This window comes from Oncorhynchus mykiss, chromosome 24 (genome assembly GCF_057628025.1).
Source record: "Oncorhynchus mykiss isolate SJ-2025 chromosome 24, ASM5762802v1, whole genome shotgun sequence".
In the NCBI taxonomy this organism is placed as follows: Eukaryota; Metazoa; Chordata; class Actinopteri; order Salmoniformes; family Salmonidae; genus Oncorhynchus; species Oncorhynchus mykiss.
The window spans coordinates 20,850,360-20,873,804 of NC_143045.1; the positions used below are offsets into that span (position 1 = coordinate 20,850,360).

Sequence of the window (23,445 nt, forward strand, 5' to 3'; positions counted from 1 at the left end):
TTAATATTTTCATTTCTAACTTCCCAACTACCCATTGAATGTTTATGAACAATATTGGGCACATTAAGTAAATTTTTCAAACTACAGTATGAGTATACAAAATAGTCAATTAGATGTGTTCATTCCAACCTTTTGGCCTACTGTTAATGAGTAGAGGTTTAAGTAAGATTGGAATTACCTGATATCAAACACTGTGCATTGTCAAAGCTCTGATATTACATTCACTATCACCAGACAGTAGAAAAGACATCAATGATGCGTTGACACAGGTTACAGATGAAGAATGCAATATGGGAAAGCAACATCCTTCCTGTGGGAAAAACAGCCATCGTCTTATTGAGACCGTACAGAACCCAAATCATTATCTCGCTCTATAGTAATACTACAGTAGTCACTGAGAGATTTGATACTTTCCCAATTCTGCTACAATACTTCCATACTTGCATGACCCCATCCTTAATGGCTTCTCACACTTTCTTTATTTCTTATACATTTCTTCTTTATTTTGTATGTTTTCCATCTAGATGCTCCTACCACGATCCCCACACCCACCACCTTGAACCTAGACAACACCCAAGGTACTGTATGTCCCCACTTTGTTAATTCTCAACCCTCGCCTGTGTGTACACGTGTGCATGCTTGTGAGTGTGTTTGCAGTAGTGTAGTACAGTGAGAAAGAGAGCGTTTGGGAGAGAGAAAGAGAGAGGTTGAGACTGCGGGCGGGCAGTCTCAATCAGATCGTTCTACTGATAGATGCCATAGCGGACACCCTGCGCTGTGCTTTCAGTGACACCTGTCACAGCCCTTTCCTGTCACGTTTGATCTGTGAGGATGGAGGAGACATGTCGGTCGCTCGGCACTCTGCTATCTTATCAGCATCGCCATGCAGCCGTATCTCAACCTGCCCACACTCACATCACAGTCACATTACAATGCCCTTTACATCTCCCCCATCAAATCACAATCACATCCATCTTTGTAGGTCTGGAAACATTGACAGATTTTTTTTTCTCTTTGACTTATGATATGGATGAAGGACAGTTTATTTACAGTGTCAGCTGGCCCACCTCTGTACATACGGTTTAGTGTTGGATCTTCTACGGTACTATATGTAGTTCTTATTCTTTTCACTTTTGTGGCGGAAGAAGTGTGTTGATTATTGGGAAGAGTTCTTTGTGTATAATATGGTTGTTCAAATAAACTGAAAAACAAAACAAAAATCTGTCTCTCCTCCATTCTAGATAGTTCAGGTTTGTTCGTATACAGACACATGGAGACCATTTATTAGGAATGCCAAATGCATTCATCAGTGAGAGAAAGTCCATTTAGAAGATAATACATTTCTGATAAACTGGCAGTGAGAGAAATAGAATGGGAGTACTGGGATGGCTAGAGCTTTTAAAATATCTATTAAAGCCTAATGTTGGCCAAAAGTACTTGGCAGCATCAGGAGGTGACATTTAGAGATAACTAAATATGGCATTTATATTGCAGAGTAACTGCAGCACTGACAACTGCCATTAATTATATTCTCTGTTTGCCAGCTAAACGCAGACCTCGTAATTGATTTCTATCAATATTTGCAAGCAGAGTTCCCTCAAACGTTTGGATGAAATCCTGCGCTATGGAAGTACTCCATATGTCCTGCTGTGATTCTCTACTAACACACAGGGGGAGGGGCAAATGCACGTTCATAGCTGACAATGTACTTCCAGAGCTAACATGAAGTCATCCCGAGTCATTCAAAGCCAGCCCACCGAGATGTCCAATACGTACATGTCCCATGGCATGTCACACAGTGGAGGTGGTGGTGGTGGGTGGTGGTACAGTATGGCTCTTTGATTTCCACTCAGGCACTAGAGAAGTAATCAGGTCCCTTTCATGCTGGTGCTGGAAACCCCCGGAGGCCATTTTGTGTGTCTGAGTAGAGGGAGTAGAGAGCCTGAGTGTCTCATCAACTGCACAATCAGGTCTACAAGGTGAATGAGTGGTCTGGGACATGAAGAAGCTCTAGCTCCTATTTCTACGTTTTTTTGAATAGTCCATTTGGAATATTTTACTCCAAAAAAGAGGGGTGAACTTTTATATATAGGATCTTCTGTGTCAATGACAATCCTACTATACTGTGTCCCGGTATTTCTACTTTTATACAGATGTAGGATCTTAATTTGATCACCCTGTTGCAGGAGAACTTTCCTGCAATGCAGGACATTTTAATCCTGTACTGTATTTGAAGTTTAAAAAGGCTTCTGAAGTTGGGAATTTCCACTTTGAAATATATATTTTTTATATTAATTAGAACCTGTATAATAATTCACATTTCATCTTGATGCAGGATTGTTTTCCTGCTGTAAAAAAACGTCTCAAAAGATCCTACATGTGTACATCTAATGTTCTATGATTGTCCTTGGACTAGGACAAAACTCTGAGGAGACTGTTTATCTCATATGGTCTCTACAGAGAATCAACAGATGACTCCTCCCATGGGCGTCAGCCAATTTACTTTGAAAATGCAATTCGTAAACAGGTGGTTGTTAAAATTGTGTGTTGTGTTTTTCATTGTAAATCAATTACTCTTCACTTACAGTTTAATGAATGCGGCAGCGTAGACGTTTTCATAACTCCTCAGTGATTTCCGAGAGACAGGACTAAAACGGGGGTTTGACATGATTTCTGCAGTGCATGCCGGTAGGATGTAATAGAGCTTTCTTGCTGTTCACTACTTTTCTGAATACTATGTCTCAGGGGCCTTGTTAACCTGACATGCAATGCAATCACATTGTGTTACTACTATAAGCTGCAGAACCACACCTTCTGTTGGCCTTTTACTCTGTTCAAGAACAAACTTACATTCGCAACAGAGGGTAATGAGTGTCATGACCAGAATATTCTTGTAAACCTGAGGCCCATAGAGATTGAAATATCATGTAATGTACCATAGCTTTACATTGTACTTAGATAACTCTGTATTGGCCTTCATAGGAATTCCTGTCGTCGAGGACAACTTGAGCTAGTTCCTCCCAGCCCTGAGTGCCACAGTGCGCTCCTGTGATGTGTGCGAATGGTGTTATCCAAATGAATGTGTAAACATACAGCTCTCAAGCTGCCATTTTCCATTGATCCACACAAGCAACCGTCCCTCCATGTGGCCTCTCCACTTCCCTTTTATAAGCTAAGGGAAACATTCTGTGGGGTTCCATTCTGAACAAGTTGTTTATGCACCATTTCCTCTTTGTGTGGCTCCTAGTTCATGTGGAATGTAGCTTTTCATTTCCACAGTGTAATGCTTTCATGCCCTGCTAGATTTTTCTCTCCTCTGATAAGTGTTTTATTTTTTTCTCTCGATTTCCTTGGTGTAGCCTAGCAACAGGCAAGAGCAGCAGCGGTTCAAGGCCTAAATATGGTTTTGTGTTGAGGAGGAGCAAATGCCATGGTAAAGCATGAAACCACAGAGTCGTTTGTACATCTCTGTTGTAGAGCTGGCCAGTCCTCCACGTTTTGTATCTACTGCTCTATCTCAAAGAAAGAAAGAAAGAAAGAAAGAAAGAAAGAAAGAAAGAAAGAAAGAAAGAGGCTGCTTGGACAGTTCACATTGTCAAGCTTTTCAGTGTTCCTATATAAAATACTGTATGTAGGACTAAGGGGCTTTAAGTCCCTGTAGATTTCGGCGAGAAATTAGTCACTATCAGTCTATGAAAGCGTTGTCATGGGTTTTATAAAACCTATATTCAATGCTGTACTGTCAACTATACATACACCAATAGTTACTTAACCAAAGGTTATTGTAAAGTGCATTGAAAGTAGCTTTTAAATCAGCTGTATTCACTTTTTTTAAGTAAAGAGGCCGAGAGAACAGGGGTTCCCAAACCTTCTTCCAATTCACAAATGTATGGGGAAGTTATTTTAAAATAATTTGTACTATTATAAAATGGCATACAAACAAGTACAGTGCCCATCCTAATTCATAAGTGCTGCCTCTCTGATTGGTTTGCTAACCTAATGCAATGCTCCAGGCACCATGGCTTATATGAGGGGCTGGCGTGAATAGATTTCAGCCAGCATTATTAAACAGAGTGGTTTCTGGTATTGTGCTGGCAGGCTGGTTTCTATTGTTGAGAGGGTAGTAGTCGTTCTGATTCTACAGCTCAGGGTTTATAAAGGCAGTCTGCGGAGGTGAAGCCCTCGCTCGTCAAACATTCAGAGATGATCCCAGGGAGGGACATCATATCCCGGGTAATCTCCTGCTAACACCCTCCTTACCTCGCCTTGGCTGGAGAAAGTAGAGAGTATAGAAGAATCTGCACAGAAACACTTCTCACCATTCACAATGATCTCTATGGAAAACTCAAACCACCTGACAGGGCTTCTGTACATTGTTCTGGTGTGCATGTTGAATAAATGAACTGTAAGAAGAAATAGGGTAAATGTTGAGAATTCTGTTCAATTGAATGAGATTGCCAGAGCCCCATGGTTTAACAACTGGTCCAGATGTACAGGCTCAGTGGCTGGAGGAGCACCAAGTCCTCCCCATGCAGGGTTCCCACAGTTCCACGTTCAGCTGCAGGCTATATATTGTCTTAAAGGATATCATGTATACAGAGCCAAAGATAGGCCACTGGTCATGCTGCCTGCTACCACACAGAACTTTGTCAAGCCTGTGTTTGTATGCTGCAAGGATGCTAGCCCAGCACAGTATATCCACTATCAACCAGCTAAACTGATCCTACTCCAGGGAAGGACCTTTCATAAACAATAAATGAGTCAATCTGAGTTTAGCTGGCACTAAGAATAAGGAATGAATGGAACTCTTGACCTCGACTTTTCTCTCCTCTGCTTTGTTTTGTGAGGCAATTTGTTTGTCAATGACTAAAGCTGAAATGTATTGGAGTGAAACTAGAGAAAGTATGCTGTCTTACTGTAAGTGCACATTGATATTTTCGCTGTTTTTATTCATGTGTTCTCATATGTTTCATTGCTGTCTTATGGAGTGGTTTGGCTTCTTCATCTTCCAAAAGTATGTGGGCGGTGTCTTCAAGCTGTGCATGTAATCTTCAGCACAAACAAACGTTAGCAAATGTTCTACAAAATATCAAACTGTCTTTACTGTCACAACAATGTGTAACAGGATTATAAACAGTAATACATGCCAGTTTGAGAAAATAATTAACAGTATCTTAACAGTATCTTACGAGCTAAGTCCTATCTGTTAGATAATATAGCCATGTAAAGTGTTACCAACCACACCAAGGTGAGGCTAAATGGTGTCACTAAATAGTGTTGAATCCTATGTCAGTGAGTTAATGGGCTACAGTGGAAGTGAGAAGTCTTCCACGTTCTGATGTTGAAACGGTACAGTGCCTAACTTTGGCACTCCTAGTTGTGCTGCTGAAGCACTGCCAAAGATGGCTCTGCAGACATAGACAGAGAGACAGAGAGACAGAGAGACAGACAGACAGACAGACCGACAGACAGACGTGTGACTTTATTATGCTGTTTCTCCTGGTGCTGAGACAGAAGCAAAAAGACGTGAATGATTCAGCTGTTCACGGCTTTGACTGAGTGACTCCTCCAAATACATACACCCACTTGGTTTAGCACCTTAGAAATGAGATGGCACCTTATGATAATGTATGCATTTAGAACTGAAATAAAATCATACTAGTGTGTTATGAAATATACTATATATGAAAGAGGTGAAAGGTAGAGGCAATAGGTCGGTTTCACTGCATAGTAATTAACAATGAATTAACTGTCTGAGTCATTAGTGTTAGAGCCAGGCCTGAATCAGAATGCACAAACGTGTGTTCATTCATTGTTCATCAAACATTATAGAATTTGTTAAACATTTAATGCAAACACCTAACACTTGTATATCATTAGCCTTTGAGGCTCAACATTAAATATTTATTTAATATGCAAATTAGTTTTGGCTCAGATTAGCAGATTGGTTCCCTTTGTAATGGGTGTGCTTTGCTTCCTTGATTTATCAACAAAAAATAAATGATATTTATATGTGGAGAAAATTAGCCACTGGCTCCATTCTAGTCTGTACAATAGTCCATTATAATTGGTCCCCAGGGGTATATGGGTTTTACTGTGCCAGGATGGGGATGTTCAAAGAGTATCATACTAAATGAAGATAGTTTTCTCATAGGGCCTGATTTTAACTTGAAATGTGGATACTTAACTTTAAAACTTTAACTTTTCTCAGCTCTTGAGGAACTGACGTTGTGATGTTAGAAGAGCATATTTGGGAATATTCGAGGTAAAAAAAAGGAAAACAGGCACAGATTCAATATTCCTCAAAACCCATGATGAACCCTTTCAACATTCTTAGGTTGACATGCACCGCAGTAGAATGTCTAACCAGAAGTGGTTTGTTAGTTTGTCTACCTGCTGACCCTGAAAAGGGTAACAATATTTGGCATTGGAAGTTCAGGGAACTCCCTTCCTTGAATATTTTTTCTGAGGAGGTTAGAGTTGGTTATGTTGTGATGCAGTAGCTAATGTGAAAGCAGAGCAGAGCACTGGAATATCTTTTCCATTAGCTTGTCAATCACTTTTCTTAGCAATGACCTCCAGATTAAACAGCTTTAAAAAAGACTAGGAAGCAGGCAGCATTCACAATGTTCTTTTTTGTGTAGTCAATAAGCTTGTTTTGCCAATCCAAAGTTTTCCCAACTACATGTTTGCTAACATCCCAAGGTACAGAGTTCAGTCAACTCTCCATTCACAGATTTGATGTGTTGCCAATAGTAGTTCATCTGTATTTTTGCACCTCCATAAAATGTCACGGTTGAGTCTGCAAATTTTCACTGCTTTGTTCAGACTTGACAAAGAAAGTCTGTCTCGGAATCTCTATTGTGCTGAAGAAGGTTGAGGCATTGCAATTGTATTGAGGACAATGCTCATATTTTTCAGCAGTGCAGTTGGAGATTTTTAGATGACCCTGTCTAGAATTTTTTTTAAATGAAAACATAAATTAGAACTTTTCTTTTTTTAAATGTTCCTTCCAAAGAACACATACAGGATTGACCTCACAGCCCTAAGTGATGCCTGCACTCTATGAACTGACCTCAACAAAGACTCTTTCAAATCTTTTTTGATTTGTTTTATTTTACCTTTATTTAACTAGGCAATCTAAGGCTCATTTGAATTCAGTCCAACCTGAATTGCCATATTTATCCTGTACAGATGTAGGATCTTAATTTTAGCCAGTTTGCTACAGCAGGAAAATAATCCTGCAGCAACAGGAACTGTTAATTATTATGTGCATTATATTTCATGGACTTTTTTGTAGGTTGATAAATCAAGTCTGAAATTTCAAAGTGGAAATTACAAACTTCAGAAACCATTTTTAATCACTGGGTGATAAAATTAAGATTATGTAGCTCTTTTTCACAAAACCAACATGCTTAAAAAGCTTTTGCTACTACCAAGTAGACTCTGCTACTAATAAGTACACTCTGCTACTACCAAGTAGACTCTGCTACTAATAAGTACACTCTGCTACTACCAAGTAGACTCTGCTACTAATAAGTACACTCTGCTACTACCAAGTAGACTCTGCTACTAATAAGTACACTCTGCTACTACCAAGTAGACTCTGCTACTACCAAGTAGACTCTGCTACTACTAAGTACACTCTGCTACTACCAAGTAGACTCTGCTACTACCAATTCGACTCTGCTACTACTAAGTACACTCTGCTACTACCAAGTCGACTCAGCTACTACTAAGTACACTCTGCTATTACCAAGTCGACTCTGCTACTACCAAGTCGACTCAGCTACTACTAAGTAGACTCTGCTAGTAGATGCTTCCAGTCTTCTTCAGGAGTGTGTGAGAGCAGGCCACATACTCCACAAACATATTGCAATGGAGGGGAGATTGAATTTGGCCCCTTGCCTAATATGTTATGAGCTTTTTCCAGCAATTCACAAGAGTCATCATTGCAATTAAATGTGTGTAATTACATCTGTAAATCCACAGTGTGCATACAAGTGAGTTCCAGTATGACTAATGAAATCAATATTCCATGTAATCCGCCAGGGGACAGATACACACAACTGATCCCCAGTTTCTAAATCAGTCAATCAGTCAAAACATCAGTCAGGCAGTTATTCAGTCAGTTACTAAGTCAGTCATTCAGTTACTAAGTCAGTCAATCAGTCAGTTACTAAGTCAGTCAATACGTCAATCAGTCAATACGTCAGTCAATCAGTCAGTTACTAAGTCTGTCAATCAGTCAATACCTCAGTCAGTCATTCAGTCAGTTACTAAATCAGTCAATCCGTCAGTCAGTCAGTTAAAAAGTCAGTCAATCAGTCAGTTACTAAGTCAATCAATCCGTCAATCAGTCAATACCTCAGTCAGTCAATCAGTCAGTTACTAAGTCAGTCAATCAGTCAGTTACTAAGTCAGTCAATACGTCAATCAGTCAATACCTCAGTCAGTCAATCAGTCAGTTACTAAGTCAGTCAATCAGTCAGTTACTAAGTCAGTCAATCCGTCAGTCAGTCAGTTACTAAGTCAGGCATTCAGTCAGTTACTAAGTCAGTCATTCAGTCAGTTACTAAGTCAGTCATTCAGTCAGTCAGTCAGTTACTAAGTCAGTCAATCAGTCAATACCTCAGTCAGTCAATCAGTCAATACCTCAGTCAGTCAATCAGTCAATACCTCAGTCAGTCAATCAGTCAGTTACTAAGTCAGTCAATACGTTAGTCAGGCAGTCATTCTGTCAGTCACTAAGTCAGTCATTCAGGTAGTCAGTCAATAAGTCAGCCAGGCAGTCAGTCAGTCACTCATTCAGTCAGTCACTAAGCTAGTCAGCCAGTCAGTTAGTCAGTCAGCCAGTCAGTTAGTCAGTCAGTCATTCAGTCACTAAGTCAGTCAGTCAGTCACTCATTCAGTAAGTCACTAAGCCACTCAGTCAGTCGGTCACTAAGCCAGTCAGCCAGTCAGTTAGTCAGTCAGTCAATCAGTCACTAAGTCAGCCAGTCAATCAGTTCGAGGCTGCTAGTTAGTGACCTGGCTATGTATAATTTGTCATTCCAGGACAGACACAGAGAGCGAGGGAACCATAAAGCATGTAGTCCCTTCACTCCAGCAGAGCACATTTCAGTGTTGTGCCGAACGATGTGGGCATCGGCCACAAATCCTTTTTATTCCCCCATAAATCCACCTGGCTGTGCTCATCCTGCCTGGACTGAGGTGTGGGCATGTCACAGCTCCCTCAGCCACATCCCGTCAGGACTGAGGTGTGGGCATGTCACAGCTCCCCCAGCTACATCCTGTCAGGACCAAGGTGTGGGCATGTCACAGCTCCCCAGCCAACAGCAGGACTATGTGGGAGGTAATGGTCGACTGTTAGAGCACTTCCACATTTTAAACATAATCAAAATTCTGTTTAGTTTGTGTTCAATGCCATAAAGGACCTCTAATGTGGTTCTGAACTAAAAGGCAGAACCACTGAATGACTCCAGACAGGGCAACAGCATGGGACGGTTCCAATACAGATCTGTCATTCATCTAGCCATTAGTGACGGGTTATAGATTTTACAGTCCCCCTGCTGATACTTTGTAATACCTTTTAGATGTGTTCAATGATATAGACGGGCCCACTTCTTTGTGTGAAAGAAACCCGCTCCATTTTTCCCTCTGTGCGCTGTGGCAGGTTGGTTGTGCTCGCAGACGTTTGGCTGGTTCAGGTGTTAAATGGAAGGCGGTGGGGGGCAAGGTGAGGGTGAGGTGGGGCGGGCCGGGGCAAGTGAGGGGATGTGACAGGGCTCCTCGGCTCAGTCCATTTAGCGGGTTGATGTCGATTAGCATGGAGCACGGGCCCTTCCCTCTCCTCAGGGAGCGTTCTGTGCTGTGCTACAAGACGTCCCTGATACTGGAAACAAACAGCTCTGCTCTGCTCTGCTCATCCTGCCTGAGATACAACCAACAGCAGCAGCAGATGAGACTCTAGTCTGTGTCAACAGTATGTGAGCTCTGCCCCTGCTTGGTGGAGGTAAGTCCATTTTGAAGAGGAAATGGCATTGAAGCATGTCTTTACTCTCTATTCAAGTTAAGTAGGTGTCAGACATTTTAGGCTTTTCCCATTCGCATTCAGAAAGAAAGTCATTTCTCCTAATCATAATCTTTATTCAAAACCATCCAATTTCAGTTCATGATTAGAGGGGACTGATGGGAAATGGAGTCTCTCCTTCAGGCAGTAAAGTAACACCCTTCTCTCACCTCTCCTCTTCACCCCTCCATCAGTCTCAACTGATACAGGTCCCCACACTTAATCTGTAGACCTCAAGTGCCGAAAATGTGGAATGTTTGGAGATTTAAAGCCTTGCCTTGTTCTTTTGTAGCTAGTAGACATATAAATCTCCCTAAACAGTGGATTCCCGTGGGTGAAATGTATTTCTGTGAGAGGGGACAGCACATTGCAGCCAGATTTATCTATGTGCTTGTGTCTACTCCCTATGATTGAGGTTTATAACTTCCTGATATTACCTCTTAAATCAGAGTGTATTTTACAGTTCCCTGGACTGTTTCTGTTGAAACTGTGGGGTATGTCAAGTATATGATTTTTATGTAACAGTCTCAGAACATTTTACACAAATACTTTTTGGAGATGAAAAGCTCTAGTCTCCCAGAATAAGTGGTATTTGGAAATATGATACAGTGTCATAGAGTTCTCCAGATTTCATTCTATCTGGAAGCACAGAGAACAAATGTTGTACATATCCTGTTGTGAATGTCCATCGCCACATACAGACAATGACAAATCACGTATGAATGACATACTGTAGATACAGATGACGATTGAGGCCTCATTCACGGCAGTACATTATCAGTTTGAATGGCCATGGGGTCTTCATTACGTAATACATACATATACTGTACATTAGACTTTCATTTGGTAGTTTGAATAACATCATCCAGAAGTGCCCTTCAACTGTATGCAGTAAAAGTAATGAAACCGAAATGAAGTGGGCTATTCTGTTCTACACACCCATACAGCCACAGTAGGAAGGGAAGAGAAGGTGTGACTGAGTGGGAGGAGGTTAATCATACATTTCAATGTTGATTTGAACTGAAAACACTGTTTTCACTCCACTGCTTCATGTTGTACAATGCGTCATTGTCCTTCATTGTTGAACAACACACCCTGTAACAGAATAGCCCTAATAGAATTTCATTGAGTCGCAGCTACCTCCCTGAATGGGTCAGTCGTTGACCATGGACGTCTATGGTAGCTTCTATGTATAAGTTGCCAAATGTAGTCTTGCTACATCCCTGTATTTCTGGTAGCATATGTTACCTGATTTCTTAAAGTATTTGTAACTTTTTATACACTGTTATTTACTATGCTACTTCCAGTCTCCTGCTTTGTGATTTAATCAGAAGTGAGTCACTGCTCTAATACAGTTGAAGTCGGAAGTTTACATACACCTCAACCAAATACATTTAAACTCAGTTTTTCACAATTCCTGACATTTAATCCTAGTAAAGATTCCCTGTCTTTGGTCAGTTAGGATCACCACTTTATTTTAAGAATGTGAAATGTCAGAATAATAGTAGAGAGAATAATTTATTTCAGCTTTTATTTCTTTCATCACATTCCCAGTGGCTCAGAAGTTTACATACAGTGCCTTGCGAAAGTATTCGGCCCCCTTGAACTTTGCGACCTTTTGCCACATTTCAGGCTTCAAACATAAAGATATAAAACTGTATTTTTTTGTGAAGAATCAACAACAAGTGGGACACAATCATGAAGTGGAACGACATTTATTGGATATTTCAAACCTTTTTAACAAATCAAAAACTGAAAAATTGGGCGTGCAAAATTATTCAGCCCCTTTACTTTCAGTGCAGCAAACTCTCTCCAGAAGTTCAGTGAGGATCTCTGAATGATCCAATGTTGACCTAAATGACTAATGATGATAAATACAATCCACCTGTGTGTAATCAAGTCTCCGTATAAATGCACCTGCCCTGTGATAGTCTCAGAGGTCCGTTAAAAGCGCAGAGAGCATCATGAAGAACAAGGAACACACCAGGCAGGTCCGAGATACTGTTGTGAAGAAGTTTAAAGCCGGATTTGGATACAAAAAGATTTCCCAAGCTTTAAACATCCCAAGGAGCACTGTGCAAGCGATAATATTGAAATGGAAGGAGTATCAGACCACTGCAAATCTACCAAGACCTGGCCGTCCCTCTAAACTTTCAGCTCATACAAGGAGAAGACTGATCAGAGATGCAGCCAAGAGGCCCATGATCACTCTGGATGAACTGCAGAGATCTACTGCTGAGGTGGGAGACTCTGTCCATAGGACAACAATCAGTTGTATATTGCACAAATCTGGCCTTTATGGAAGAGTGGCAAGAAGAAAGCCATTTCTTAAAGATATCCATAAAAAGTGTCGTTTAAAGTTTGCCACAAGCCACCTGGGAGACACACCAAACATGTGGAAGAAGGTGCTCTGGTCAGATGAAACCAAAATTGAACTTTTTGGCAACAATGCAAAACGTTATGTTTGGCGTAAAAGCAACACAGCTGAACACACCATCCCCACTGTCAAACATGGTGGTGGCAGCATCATGGTTTGGGCCTGCTTTTCTTCAGCAGGGACAGGGAAGATGGTTAAAATTGATGGGAAGATGGATGGAGCCAAATACAGGACCATTCTGGAAGAAAACCTGATGGAGTCTGCAAAAGACCTGAGACTGGGACGGAGATTTGTCTTCCAACAAGACAATGATTCAAAACATAAAGCAAAATATACAACGGAATGGTTCAAAAATAAACATATCCAGGTGTTCGAATGGCCAAGTCAAAGTCCAGACCTGAATCCAATCGAATCTGTGGAAAGAACTGAAAACTGCTGTTCACAAATGCTCTCCATCCAACCTCACTGAGCTCGAGCTGTTTTGCAAGGAGGAATGGGAAAAAAAATTCAGTCTCTCGATGTGCAAAACTGATAGAGACATACCCCAAGCGACTTACAGCTGTAATCGCAGCAAAAGGTGGCAAAGTATTAACTTAAGGGGGCTGAATAATTTTGCACGCCCAATTTTTCAGTTTTTGATTTGTTAAAAAAGTTTGAAATATCAAATAAATGTCGTTCCACTTCATGATTGTGTCCAACTTGTTGATTCTTCACAAAAAAATACAGTTTTATATCTTTATGTTTGAAGCCTGAAATGTGGCAAAAGGTCGCAAAGTTCAAGGGGGCCGAATACTTTCGCAAGGCACTGTACACTCAATTAGTATTTGGTAGCATTGCCTTTAGATTGCCTCTACATTTCAGGTAGCCTTCCACAATAAGTTGGGTGACATTTGGCCCATTCCTCCTGACAGAGCTGGTGTAACTGAGTCAGGTTTGTAGGCCCCCTTGCTCGCACATGCTTTTTCAGTTCTGCCCACAGATTTTCTATAGGATTGAGGTCAGGGCTTTGTGATGGTCACTCCGATACCTTGACTTTGTTGTCCTTAAACCATTATGCCACAACTTTGGAAGTATGCTTGGGATCATTGTCCATTTGGAAGACCCATTTGCGACCAAGCTTTAACTTCCTGAATGATGTCTTGAGAAGTTGCTTCAATATATCCAAATAATTTCCCTCCCTCATGATGCCATCTATGTTGTGAAGTGCACCAGTCCCTCCTGCAGCAAAGCAAGCCCATAACATGATGCTGCCACCCCCGTGCTTCATGGTTGGGATGGTGTTCTTCGGCTTGCAAACCTCCCCCTTTTTCCTCCAAACATAACGATGGTCATTATGGCCAAACTGTTATATTTTTGTTTCATCAGACCAGAGGACATTTCTCCAAAAAGTATGATCTCTGTCCCCATTGTGCAGTTGCAAACCGTAGTCTGGCTTATTTAATGGCGGTTTTAGAGCAGTGGCTTTTTCCTTGCTGAAAGGCCTTTCAGGTTATTTCAAATTTCGATATAGGACTCGTTTTACTGTGGATATAGATACTTTTGTATCTGTTTCGTTCAGCATCTTCGCAAGGTTCTTTGCTGTTGTTCTGGGATTGATTTGCACTTTTAACACCAAAGTACATTCATATCTAGTAGACAGAACGCGTCTCCTTTCTGAGCGGTATGACGGCTGCGTGGTCCCATGGTGTTTATACTTGCGTACTATTGTTTGTACAGATGAATATGGTACCTTCAGGCATTTGGAAATTGCTCCCAAGGATGAACCAGATTTGTGAAAGTCTACAATTATTTAACTGAGGTCTTGGCTGATTTATTTTGATTTTCCCATGATGTCAAGCAAAGAGGCACTGAGTTTGAAGGTAGGCCTTGAAATACATCCACAGGTACACCTCCAATTGACTCAAATTATGTCAATTAACCTATCAGAAGCTTCTAAAGCCATGACATAATTTTCTGGAATTTTCCAAGCTGTTTAAAGGCACAGTCAACTGAGTGTATGTAAACTTCTGACCAACTGGAATTGTGATACAGTGAATTATAAGTGAAATAATCTGTCTGGAAACAATTGTTGGAAAATTACTTTTGTCATGCACAAAGTAGATGGCCTAACCGACTTGCCAAAACTATAGTTTGTTATAACTTCTTAGGGCTGCAATCCCGTTAACGGGATGATATGACAACAGCCAATGACAGTGCAGGGCACCAAATTCAAAACAACAGAAATCTCATAAGTAATATTCCTCAAACATACATGTATCTTATACCGTTTTAAAGGTAATCTTGTTGTTAATCCCACCACAGTGTCCGATTTCAAATAGGCTTTACAGCGAAAGCACCACAAACGATTATGTTAGGTCACCACCAACTCACAGAAAAATTCTGCCATTTTTCCAGCCAAAGAGAGGAGTCACAAAAAGCACAAATAGAGATAAAATTAATCACTAACCTTTGATGATCTTCATCAGATGACACTCATAAGACTTCATGTTACACAATACATGTATGTTTTGTTTGATACAGTTAATATTTTAAAAAATTCAGTATACTGTCATGACTGTCTTGATCAGGTCAGGTTACAGGAGACCACAACCCTACAGCTTATCTCTCAACCCAACAACGGTGGAGAGATCTAGGGGTCTGAAGACGTGGGGGCTTTTATGGCCCTCACGCCCCTGGTAAATCTCAGGCCACAGGCAAATTCCTTTGTCGTTTCACTATGGAGAACCAGCCTCCGAACATTAAACATGAACTAAAGGGACTTTGGAACAATGGTTTTCGTCAGCCACAATGGTGGTCATGACAATAGATGGAATATGAAAATGTATGTAATTTTTGTTCTGTTATTAAAGGTTAATAGATGACGTTATTACGAAAACATTGTAATTTGAAGGGTGTTCTAGTATATGTTTGACGTTTATACATTGTACGTTGTATGGAAAATATCCAAATCAAAGAGAATGTTTTGGGGAAGATGAGATGTTAAGTTAGTTGTCTAAAATGGGATTTGAGAAAAACCTAGCCCTTGCCTCATTAACTTGGTACGCCCAGAGAATTGCCCTAAATGCGGCTACGCCCACTTCTGACCCAAGGGCATAAAACCTGTGAGTATAGAATTTACAACAGGACTATGTGACCCCAGCTGCAGCAGGGTCTGAAAAAGTCAACCAACCCAGAACGCAACGCACGTTTGAGGACAAAGAAATCCTTTTCTACCCAAGCTACGGATGAGTAGCTGTGTCTAAGCGGGTGAATTCAAGTCGAACCACCTAGCCTCCATCTCCCATCGAATCGTGGTATCTAAAGGGTTTCATTCCTATGCCGTGAGCTCTGAGCTACAGAGCTGTCTGTCATCAGAAGACCTCTTCCAGAGAAAGGGGTGAGGGAACAGACTCCTAAGCCAAAAAGGACACTGACACCGGGAGGACGAGCAGGGAGGTGCGCAGGAGAAGTGTGTCATCGAACAGCAGAACGGTCCACGCAGAGAATCCCCGGAGATCATCCCCACGTAATTACATCATTATATTCTGACCCATAAGAGCGGCAGTTTGAGGCAAGGCTAGGGTTAGAATAGCACAGCTGACAAATTCACCCAAATGTATATTTCTCTTTTGTACTTCTTTTTCTCTCTCTTTTGAAATTCCCATTGTGGGTAACACGCGCCATAGTGTGTTAGCCCGTTATACTAAGTTCTAATCAATAGCCTATGATGTGTTTTGTCTATGTGTATCTTTTATCATAATTTTAGCTTTTTGGTAAATAAATATTCCACTAGGATTGGTGTGGTACGAATTCATTGGTGGGACCCGGGTCCGTGCAGATTCACGGACTATACGACATTCAGAACGAGATTGGTAGAGGCAACTGGCTAATTAGCGGCTGTTGTAAAATCAATATTCTGATATTCTTTGAGTTAATTTGGGAAATAGAAACTCAATAAAAACTAGTTTTCCCATGGTGCCCCAGGTTAATGAGTTAATAATTGCTTGATTCAGTTAATCACGTAATTAGAAACTTGTAATCATTCGATGAGCAACAGTCGTCACATTAACTAATACAACGTCATGACAATACATTGGCGCGTTACATTCACTAGTTCCAAAAACATCCGGTGATATTGCAGAGAGCCACATCATTTTACAGAAATACTCATTATAAATGTTGATGAAAATACAATTGTTAGACATGGAAATATAGATATACCTCTCCTTAATACAACCGCTGTGTCAGATTTCAAAAAAACTTTACGGAAAAGCATACCATGCAATAATCTGAGACGGCGCTCAGAAAATAACCACAGGGGCTGGGTTGAAAATCGACCAATCTCAGATTTTCCACTTCCTGTTTGGATTTCTTCTCAGGTTTTTGCCATATGAGTTCTATTAAACTCACAGGCATCATTCAAACAGTTTTAGAAACTTCAGAGTGTTTTCTATCCAATACTAATAATAATATGCATATGTTAGCAACTGGGACTGAGGAGCAGGCCGTTGACTCTGGGCACCTCTGGGCACCTTTCATCCAAGCTACTCAATACTGCCCCTGCAGCCATATTAACAAGACATTTGTGGAGTGGTTGAAATAGGAGTTTTAATGACTCCAACCTAAGTGTATGTAAACTTCCGACTTTAACTGTAGCTGTGATTGGCTCAAAGAAGGTGTCTGGGGATCATTGTTTTAAGAGGCTGTGTTTGGCTTGTTTCCAGACTCCAGAGCTGATGAGGGGGCGCCACAGAAGATAGACCACGCTGTCATCGGAGGTGTGGTTGCCGTGGTGATGTTCGCTATCCTCTGTGCACTCATCGTCCTGGGGCGCTACTTCGCCAGACACAAAGGTATAACGGCTCACCTGGGTTCCCTGGCTGTTACAATGCGTCCACTGGCTTGAGATGAACTGGTGTACACTATCATTGATCATTCGTAGACCTAGAAGTGGACTAGCTGTAGAGATTCATTACCATTAATTTGATTCCAACAGGGGTGTTCATGAATTTGTTTATTCGTTGCAGGCACCTACTTCACACATGAAGCCAAAGGGGCAGACGACGCAGCAGATGCAGATACGGCCATCATTAATGCAGAGGGGGGACACAACAACACGGAAGAGAAGAAGGAGTACTACATCTAATGATGAGAGGCCAGGGGGGTGCTGGGGGGAGGGGGGGCGTCCTGTAAGAGCACTATATCTAACTCTGAGTGGGCCAGAGGGTGTGGGGGGAGGGGGAGGGGGGGGGGGGGTAACGAGGGATGTCGAACTGGTGCAGCTGAGAAGGAAAGATGAGAGGTGGGGAAAGGAGAAGAGAAGATGAGAAGAATGATGAGAACTCTAGAGGAGAGGAGGATTAGAGTGGATGAGTAGTTGGAGGCTTCATTGCTTTGTCGTGGATTTGTCCATCCAACCTCTCCTGGACTGCTGGGGCCCATTCTGTACAGTTCAATTATTTTACAGACAATTTTGTGCCTTGTTCTATTTCTTTCGTAATTGTTGTTTTCTTTTTTCCCCTCAAGCCTGTCGACTCCACCAGATCCTTTTTGCTGCAGTTAGCTTTCAGAGGAGATTGAATGACACAGCGCTTCTTTTCTAGTTGTCCTGCAGCTCTATTTTAGCTTGTGTACCAGGCTTTTAGAAGCACTCTCTCTGCTGTGTACTGTAGAAGCAGACAACAACACATATGAGTCATTTCCAGACTATCTAAAATCTATAGTAAACAGCTCTCATCAATATCAAACTATACTGTCCCTCTTAACTCATGCATAAATATGACCTCTCCTGCTCTATCAGACATACTGAAACATCCCTTTTATGTTTGTTCTGTGGCTAAAAGACTGACTGGAGTTGCTGCCATGGTCATACGCATTGTGGGTTTGTCTGTCTGATGTTGGTCGGGGCAACAGGCTGTTGTGTTGTTTCAACATCATGATATTATAGTGAATTCGGGGGGTAGTCCCAACCAGGGGACTACCCTGGTCCAGCAACTGTTAAGCCAACACCTTAACTGTTATACCAAGAGGTCCGATCCCCTTGATGAGGTCCCTAGGTGTTGGGCTAAGGTCGCTACAATATGGTTTACTCTGGGTACTCATACTCATACCCTTAATGGTCAGTGAAGGACCAATGTAATAGTAATGCTTGTACGTGTTCAAATACAGTGCATATATTACCCAGTGTTTTCAGCAAAGGGTCAAATCCAGTTCAAATAATTATCTTCTACAGATAAAACCAATTTGATTTTGTTCTTGAATAATATACTGACTTTAATATATTGAATATATATTTAGTAACCTTACAAGGACCTTCAAACACGATTTTATTGTTGTCTTAGGCCTTTATCTAATCTGTTGACTCGGGTTGCTATTGAGAGGAATATATCTCAATATGAAAGGGAAGAAAATATGTTTTCTTATACTTTAGATTGAAGACGTTTTCATTGTAATGATGTTTAAAACATTTTAATTTTTCAAACAGTAGCCAGTACACAAGGAATTCTGTATGTATTATTTTGACTACCATTGTATATCTTACGGATATTATGATACACTTTTGAATATCATTTTTGCATGACTTATTGTTTTGTTAAAATGTTTTGTTTTCAATTTAGAAAAAGTAACACACAACTAATGGTCATTGCTCAATGAGCATTCCTAATCGTGTCTGTGAATAATAAGTTATTATAGATCCCCTATAAGTTTTGAATGGGGAATGACTAGCATGGTTTCCATTTCTGCCATGTTTCAGCTTTTGAAGTAAATGTACAGATTGCTGTGGAATCCCTGTAATGCATATTGAAGTTCCTGCTTTTGTCTTTCCATGGTGCATTAGTCAATGGATGTATTGGATATAACAGTGTGATAGACAAAACAACTCCAAATACATGAATTAAAAGGACAGCCACTGCCTTAAAGCAATATGATTCAACTTTGCTTTGGAATATATCATAATAATGAAGAAAAAAGAGTGAAGGACTACATGCAGTGCCTTCCTTTATTTAAAGGGTATACAGTACGATGTCAACAGTGTCACACTATATCTTAGTATATGAATCTCTCTGTAGTAGTGGTGGTCTTACTCTCTACTCACATGTAACTCATAAATCAGACAGTACTAAGAACTGGAATAACAAGTTGAAGTTATTTTCAGTTTGGATGAATAATTGGAATCATAACTGAATGATATGGCTGCTTCTATTTAAAAAACAGCTCCTTATAACAAACAAGCTAAGTAGTATTAATGATTTTATTTACGGACAATCTATTTCTGTCCAATAAGAATTTACAAGGTAGGCAAGGTGTATTTAATTTATTTGCTAAATCAATTTTAGTTGTATTTATAAGGTTATGTGCTGCAATTGTGGCTAAGGCTCGCCTCACTTTGGGAAAAGTAAAACAAGCAAAACGGCACTGGGGATCTGATGTTTATTTCATTGAATTGCTTGAGGGTGATGCAGAACATAACCGATACCAGTATAACAAATTAAAATTTGCAAATCAATATTAATCTCAAAGTGTATTGATTAGTTCTGAACTTGCTTTTGTTTTGTTAATCTTCAATGTTTTATTCTGGATACAATTGAAATGATCGCTGTAGGGATTCAAATTAAGTGTTGTTTTTGATTTCAGTATACACTCAGTGGAAGGTTTATTATGTACACCATCCCATTCTTGAAAATGGTTTGCTCCTACAGACAGAGTCACATGACCGTGGCTTGCTACAGTATATACAGTTGGCAGACAGACATTGAGGCATTCAGTTACTGCTCAATTGAACGTTAGAGTGGGAAAAACAAGTGACCTAAGCAACTTTGAGCGTGGTATGATCGTCGGTGCCCGACGCCATTCCAGTTTCTCAGAAACGGCCAGCTTCCTGTTTTTTTTACAAGCACGACAGTGTCTAGGGTTTAAGGAGAATGGTGCGACAAACAAAAAACATAAAGTCAGCGGCAGTCCTGTTGGCGAAAACCGCTTGTTGAAGGAGGATGGCAAGAATCGTGCAAGGCCACAAAAAGGCAAGTACAGTGCCTTGCGAAAGTATTCGGCCCCCTTGAACTTTGCGACCTTTTGCCACGTTTCAGGCTTCAAACATAAAGATATAAAACTGTATTTTTTTTGTGAAGAATCAACAACAAGTGGGACACAATCATGAAGTGGAACGACATTTATAGGATATTTCAAACTTTTTTAAAACAAATAAAAAACTGAAAAATTGGGCGTGCAAAATTATTCAGCCCCTTTACTTTCAGTGCAGCAACCTCTCTCCAGAAGTTCAGTGAGGATCTCTGAATGATCCAATGTTGACCTAAATGACTAATGATGATAAATACAATCCACCTGTGTGTAATCAAGTCTCCGTATAAATGCACCTGCACTGTGATAGTCTCAGAGGTCCGTTAAAAGCGCAGAGAGCATCATGAAGAACAAGGAACACACCAGGCAGGTCCGAGATACTGTTGTGAAGAAGTTTAAAGCCGGATTTGGATAGAAAAAGATTTCCCAAGCTTTAAACATCCCAAGGAGCACTGTGCAAGCGATAATATTGAAATGGAAGGAGTATCAGACCACTGCAAATCTACCAAGACCTGGCCGTCCCTCTAAACTTTCAGCTCATACAAGGAGAAGACTGATCAGAGATGCAGCCAAGAGGCCCATTGATCAATGTTTGAAGCCTGAAATGTGGCAAAAGGTCGCAAAGTTCAAGGGGGCCGAATACTTTCGCAAGGCACTGTAACGGCGCAGTACAACAGTGGTTTGCAGAACGGCATATCGGGATGCACAACACGTCGGTAATTGTCACGGGTGGACTATTGGAGCAGATGACCACACTGGGTTCCATTCCTATCAGCTTAAAAGAAGAAGCGGCTCCAATGGGCAAGCGATCACCAACACTGGACAATTGAGGAGTGGAAAAACATTGCCTGGTTTGACGAATCCCGGCTTCTGATGCGTCATGCTGATGGCAGTCAGGATTAGGTGTAAGCAGCATGAGTCCACGGCCCCATCCTGCCTGGCGTCAACGGTACATGCTGGTGGCAGTGTTGTGATGGTGTGGAGAATGTTTTCCTGGCTCAAATTATGGCCCTTGATACCAATTGAGCAATGTTTCCATGCCCTGAAGAATTCAGGCTGTTCTGGAGGCAAAGGGGGTTCGACCCAGTACCAGATGAGTGTACCTATTAAACTGGCCACTGAGTGTATTTGATATGTAGTCCATGTGTTTCAACTTTCTCAGGTTCATGTTGAATCTTGTGTTTTGCATCTCAGGTGAAATGCAAAGTGAAAGCCCCCCAAGAATACTACACATTTCAGAAAGTTATCAAATCAAAATATATATATTTTTTTCTCAGTTGTATATGTTTGTGTTCTTAATATATGGTGCACTGTTAAATGTTACATATTATTTTGCATAGACCTAGTTCACAAAGAAAGAACTAGATTGGTTAATCAGACAATATCACTTGTACAGTCAGTGTCCAGCAAAATACAAGGGTGGTTATTGATAAATCCTTATATCCACAGTAAAACGTATCATCTGTTTTTCCCCCAGACATAAAGAACAAGTAATCACACAAAAAAATGGAGACTAAAGGCTCTATTGAATCTGTATCGCTGATCGCGTTACACATTGTGCGCTAGAAATGTTAAGGTAATTTCCGTTTGAGCTGACACATACAGCGTTTACCGTGAATGCGGTCTTCTCTAATGCAGGAACATTGCCTTTAAATTTGAATCACGTTGTAAATTTGAACTTCCGCGATACGGATTGTGTAGAGACTTAAATAGCATCTATTTACTTTCTAATGGTGTATTAGCATCCTGAATATGATGCATGTCAGTCACATTTTCAGATGTTTTCAAAAAACAGGTGGTATAATTGCAGTGGTTAAGTTTTCTGATTAACCCCCAACATTTCTTGGCTGTTTGGATGGAGAACATGTTTGATGCCTAGAACGTTTTGGTTGTTCATTGCTCCAGTTAGTTGTTTTGAGGTCAAATCTTTAGTCTCTCTGTACCTGGGCAACATTTATGTGTAGTAAAGAAAGGTTTCCTCATGTTCCCATACATATTTTGTATTGGTTCATAAAACATTTTTACAAATAAAATTCTGAAGAGTACTTGTCTTAATAAAAAGATATCAATGTGAAATGGCCTGTATTGTCTTTTACCTGATATTCCTATTGTCAAGAACTTCTAATGCGGTTCAAGCCATAAAGGTGGTTACCATCCAATCTGCTCTGTGACAGTAATCATTCTCTTGGTCCTGCACTGTTACCCCTGGTGTGGATATAGATTTTGTGTTTGTATTTGCTTCAAAACCCTCTATTCAACTCAGCCTCTAGATCCAGAGCTTTTGATATTTCTAAAATATTTTACTACCCATTTTGGCCTCAATTGAAACTGGGCAGTGTATTTCATCTCCATTAGATGTGATGTGGTGAGTGATGTACTGTATTTAGTGTTCCTGATTGAAGGGGACTTTTTTTCACATAGTAGCTTAACTCCACACACGTTAAGATATCAGTAACAGCCTTTGGATGTTAACATTGATTTGACAAATTGATAAGCATTTTCAAGAACAGGACCTAATTTATTAGCATGAACCATTCTTTTCCCATTATTTGAAGTGATCCCAGCTAAAGGTCAGCAGCATTATTCAAGCTTTAATGGAAATGTTTTATTCTTAGAAACCAGAAATTTCTCTCCACCATCCACAGCATCATGAAAAAGTAATACCCCCCTTGTTGGTCCCCCCTTTGCTGCTGTAACAGCCTCCACTCTTCTTGGCAGGCTTTCCACTAGATGAACATTGCTTTGAGGACTTGCTTCCATTCAGCCAGAAGGGAATTAGTGAGGTTGGGCACTGATTTTGGGCAATTAGGTCTGGCTTGCAGTCGGCGCTCCAATTCATGCCAAAGGTGTTCGATCGGGTTGAGGTCAGAGCTCTGTGCAGGCCGGTCAAGTTCTTCCACACCGATCTCAACAAACCATTTCTGTATGGACCTCACTT

At 40.7% G+C, this 23,445-nt stretch overlaps 1 protein-coding gene across 5 annotated transcripts in view; it reads left to right on the top strand.

Annotated features, from left to right (window-relative positions):
- Positions 1 to 22,583, top strand: part of LOC110503961 (cell adhesion molecule 1) — a 157,294-nt gene extending 134,711 nt beyond the window's left edge. For 3 of the 5 annotated variants that reach the window (XM_021582642.3, XM_021582640.3, XM_090218637.1), the window contains 3 exons: positions 525 to 578; positions 17,153 to 17,281; positions 17,456 to 22,583. In XM_021582642.3, the coding sequence (XP_021438317.1) occupies positions 525 to 578; positions 17,153 to 17,281; positions 17,456 to 17,574 (302 nt within the window). In that variant the 3' untranslated portion in view covers positions 17,575 to 22,583. The remainder of the gene's footprint in view (positions 1 to 524; positions 579 to 17,152; positions 17,282 to 17,455) is intronic. The other 2 variants (XM_090218636.1, XM_021582643.3) reach the window with 1 other exon arrangement.
- Positions 22,584 to 23,445: the final 862 nt, after the last annotated feature.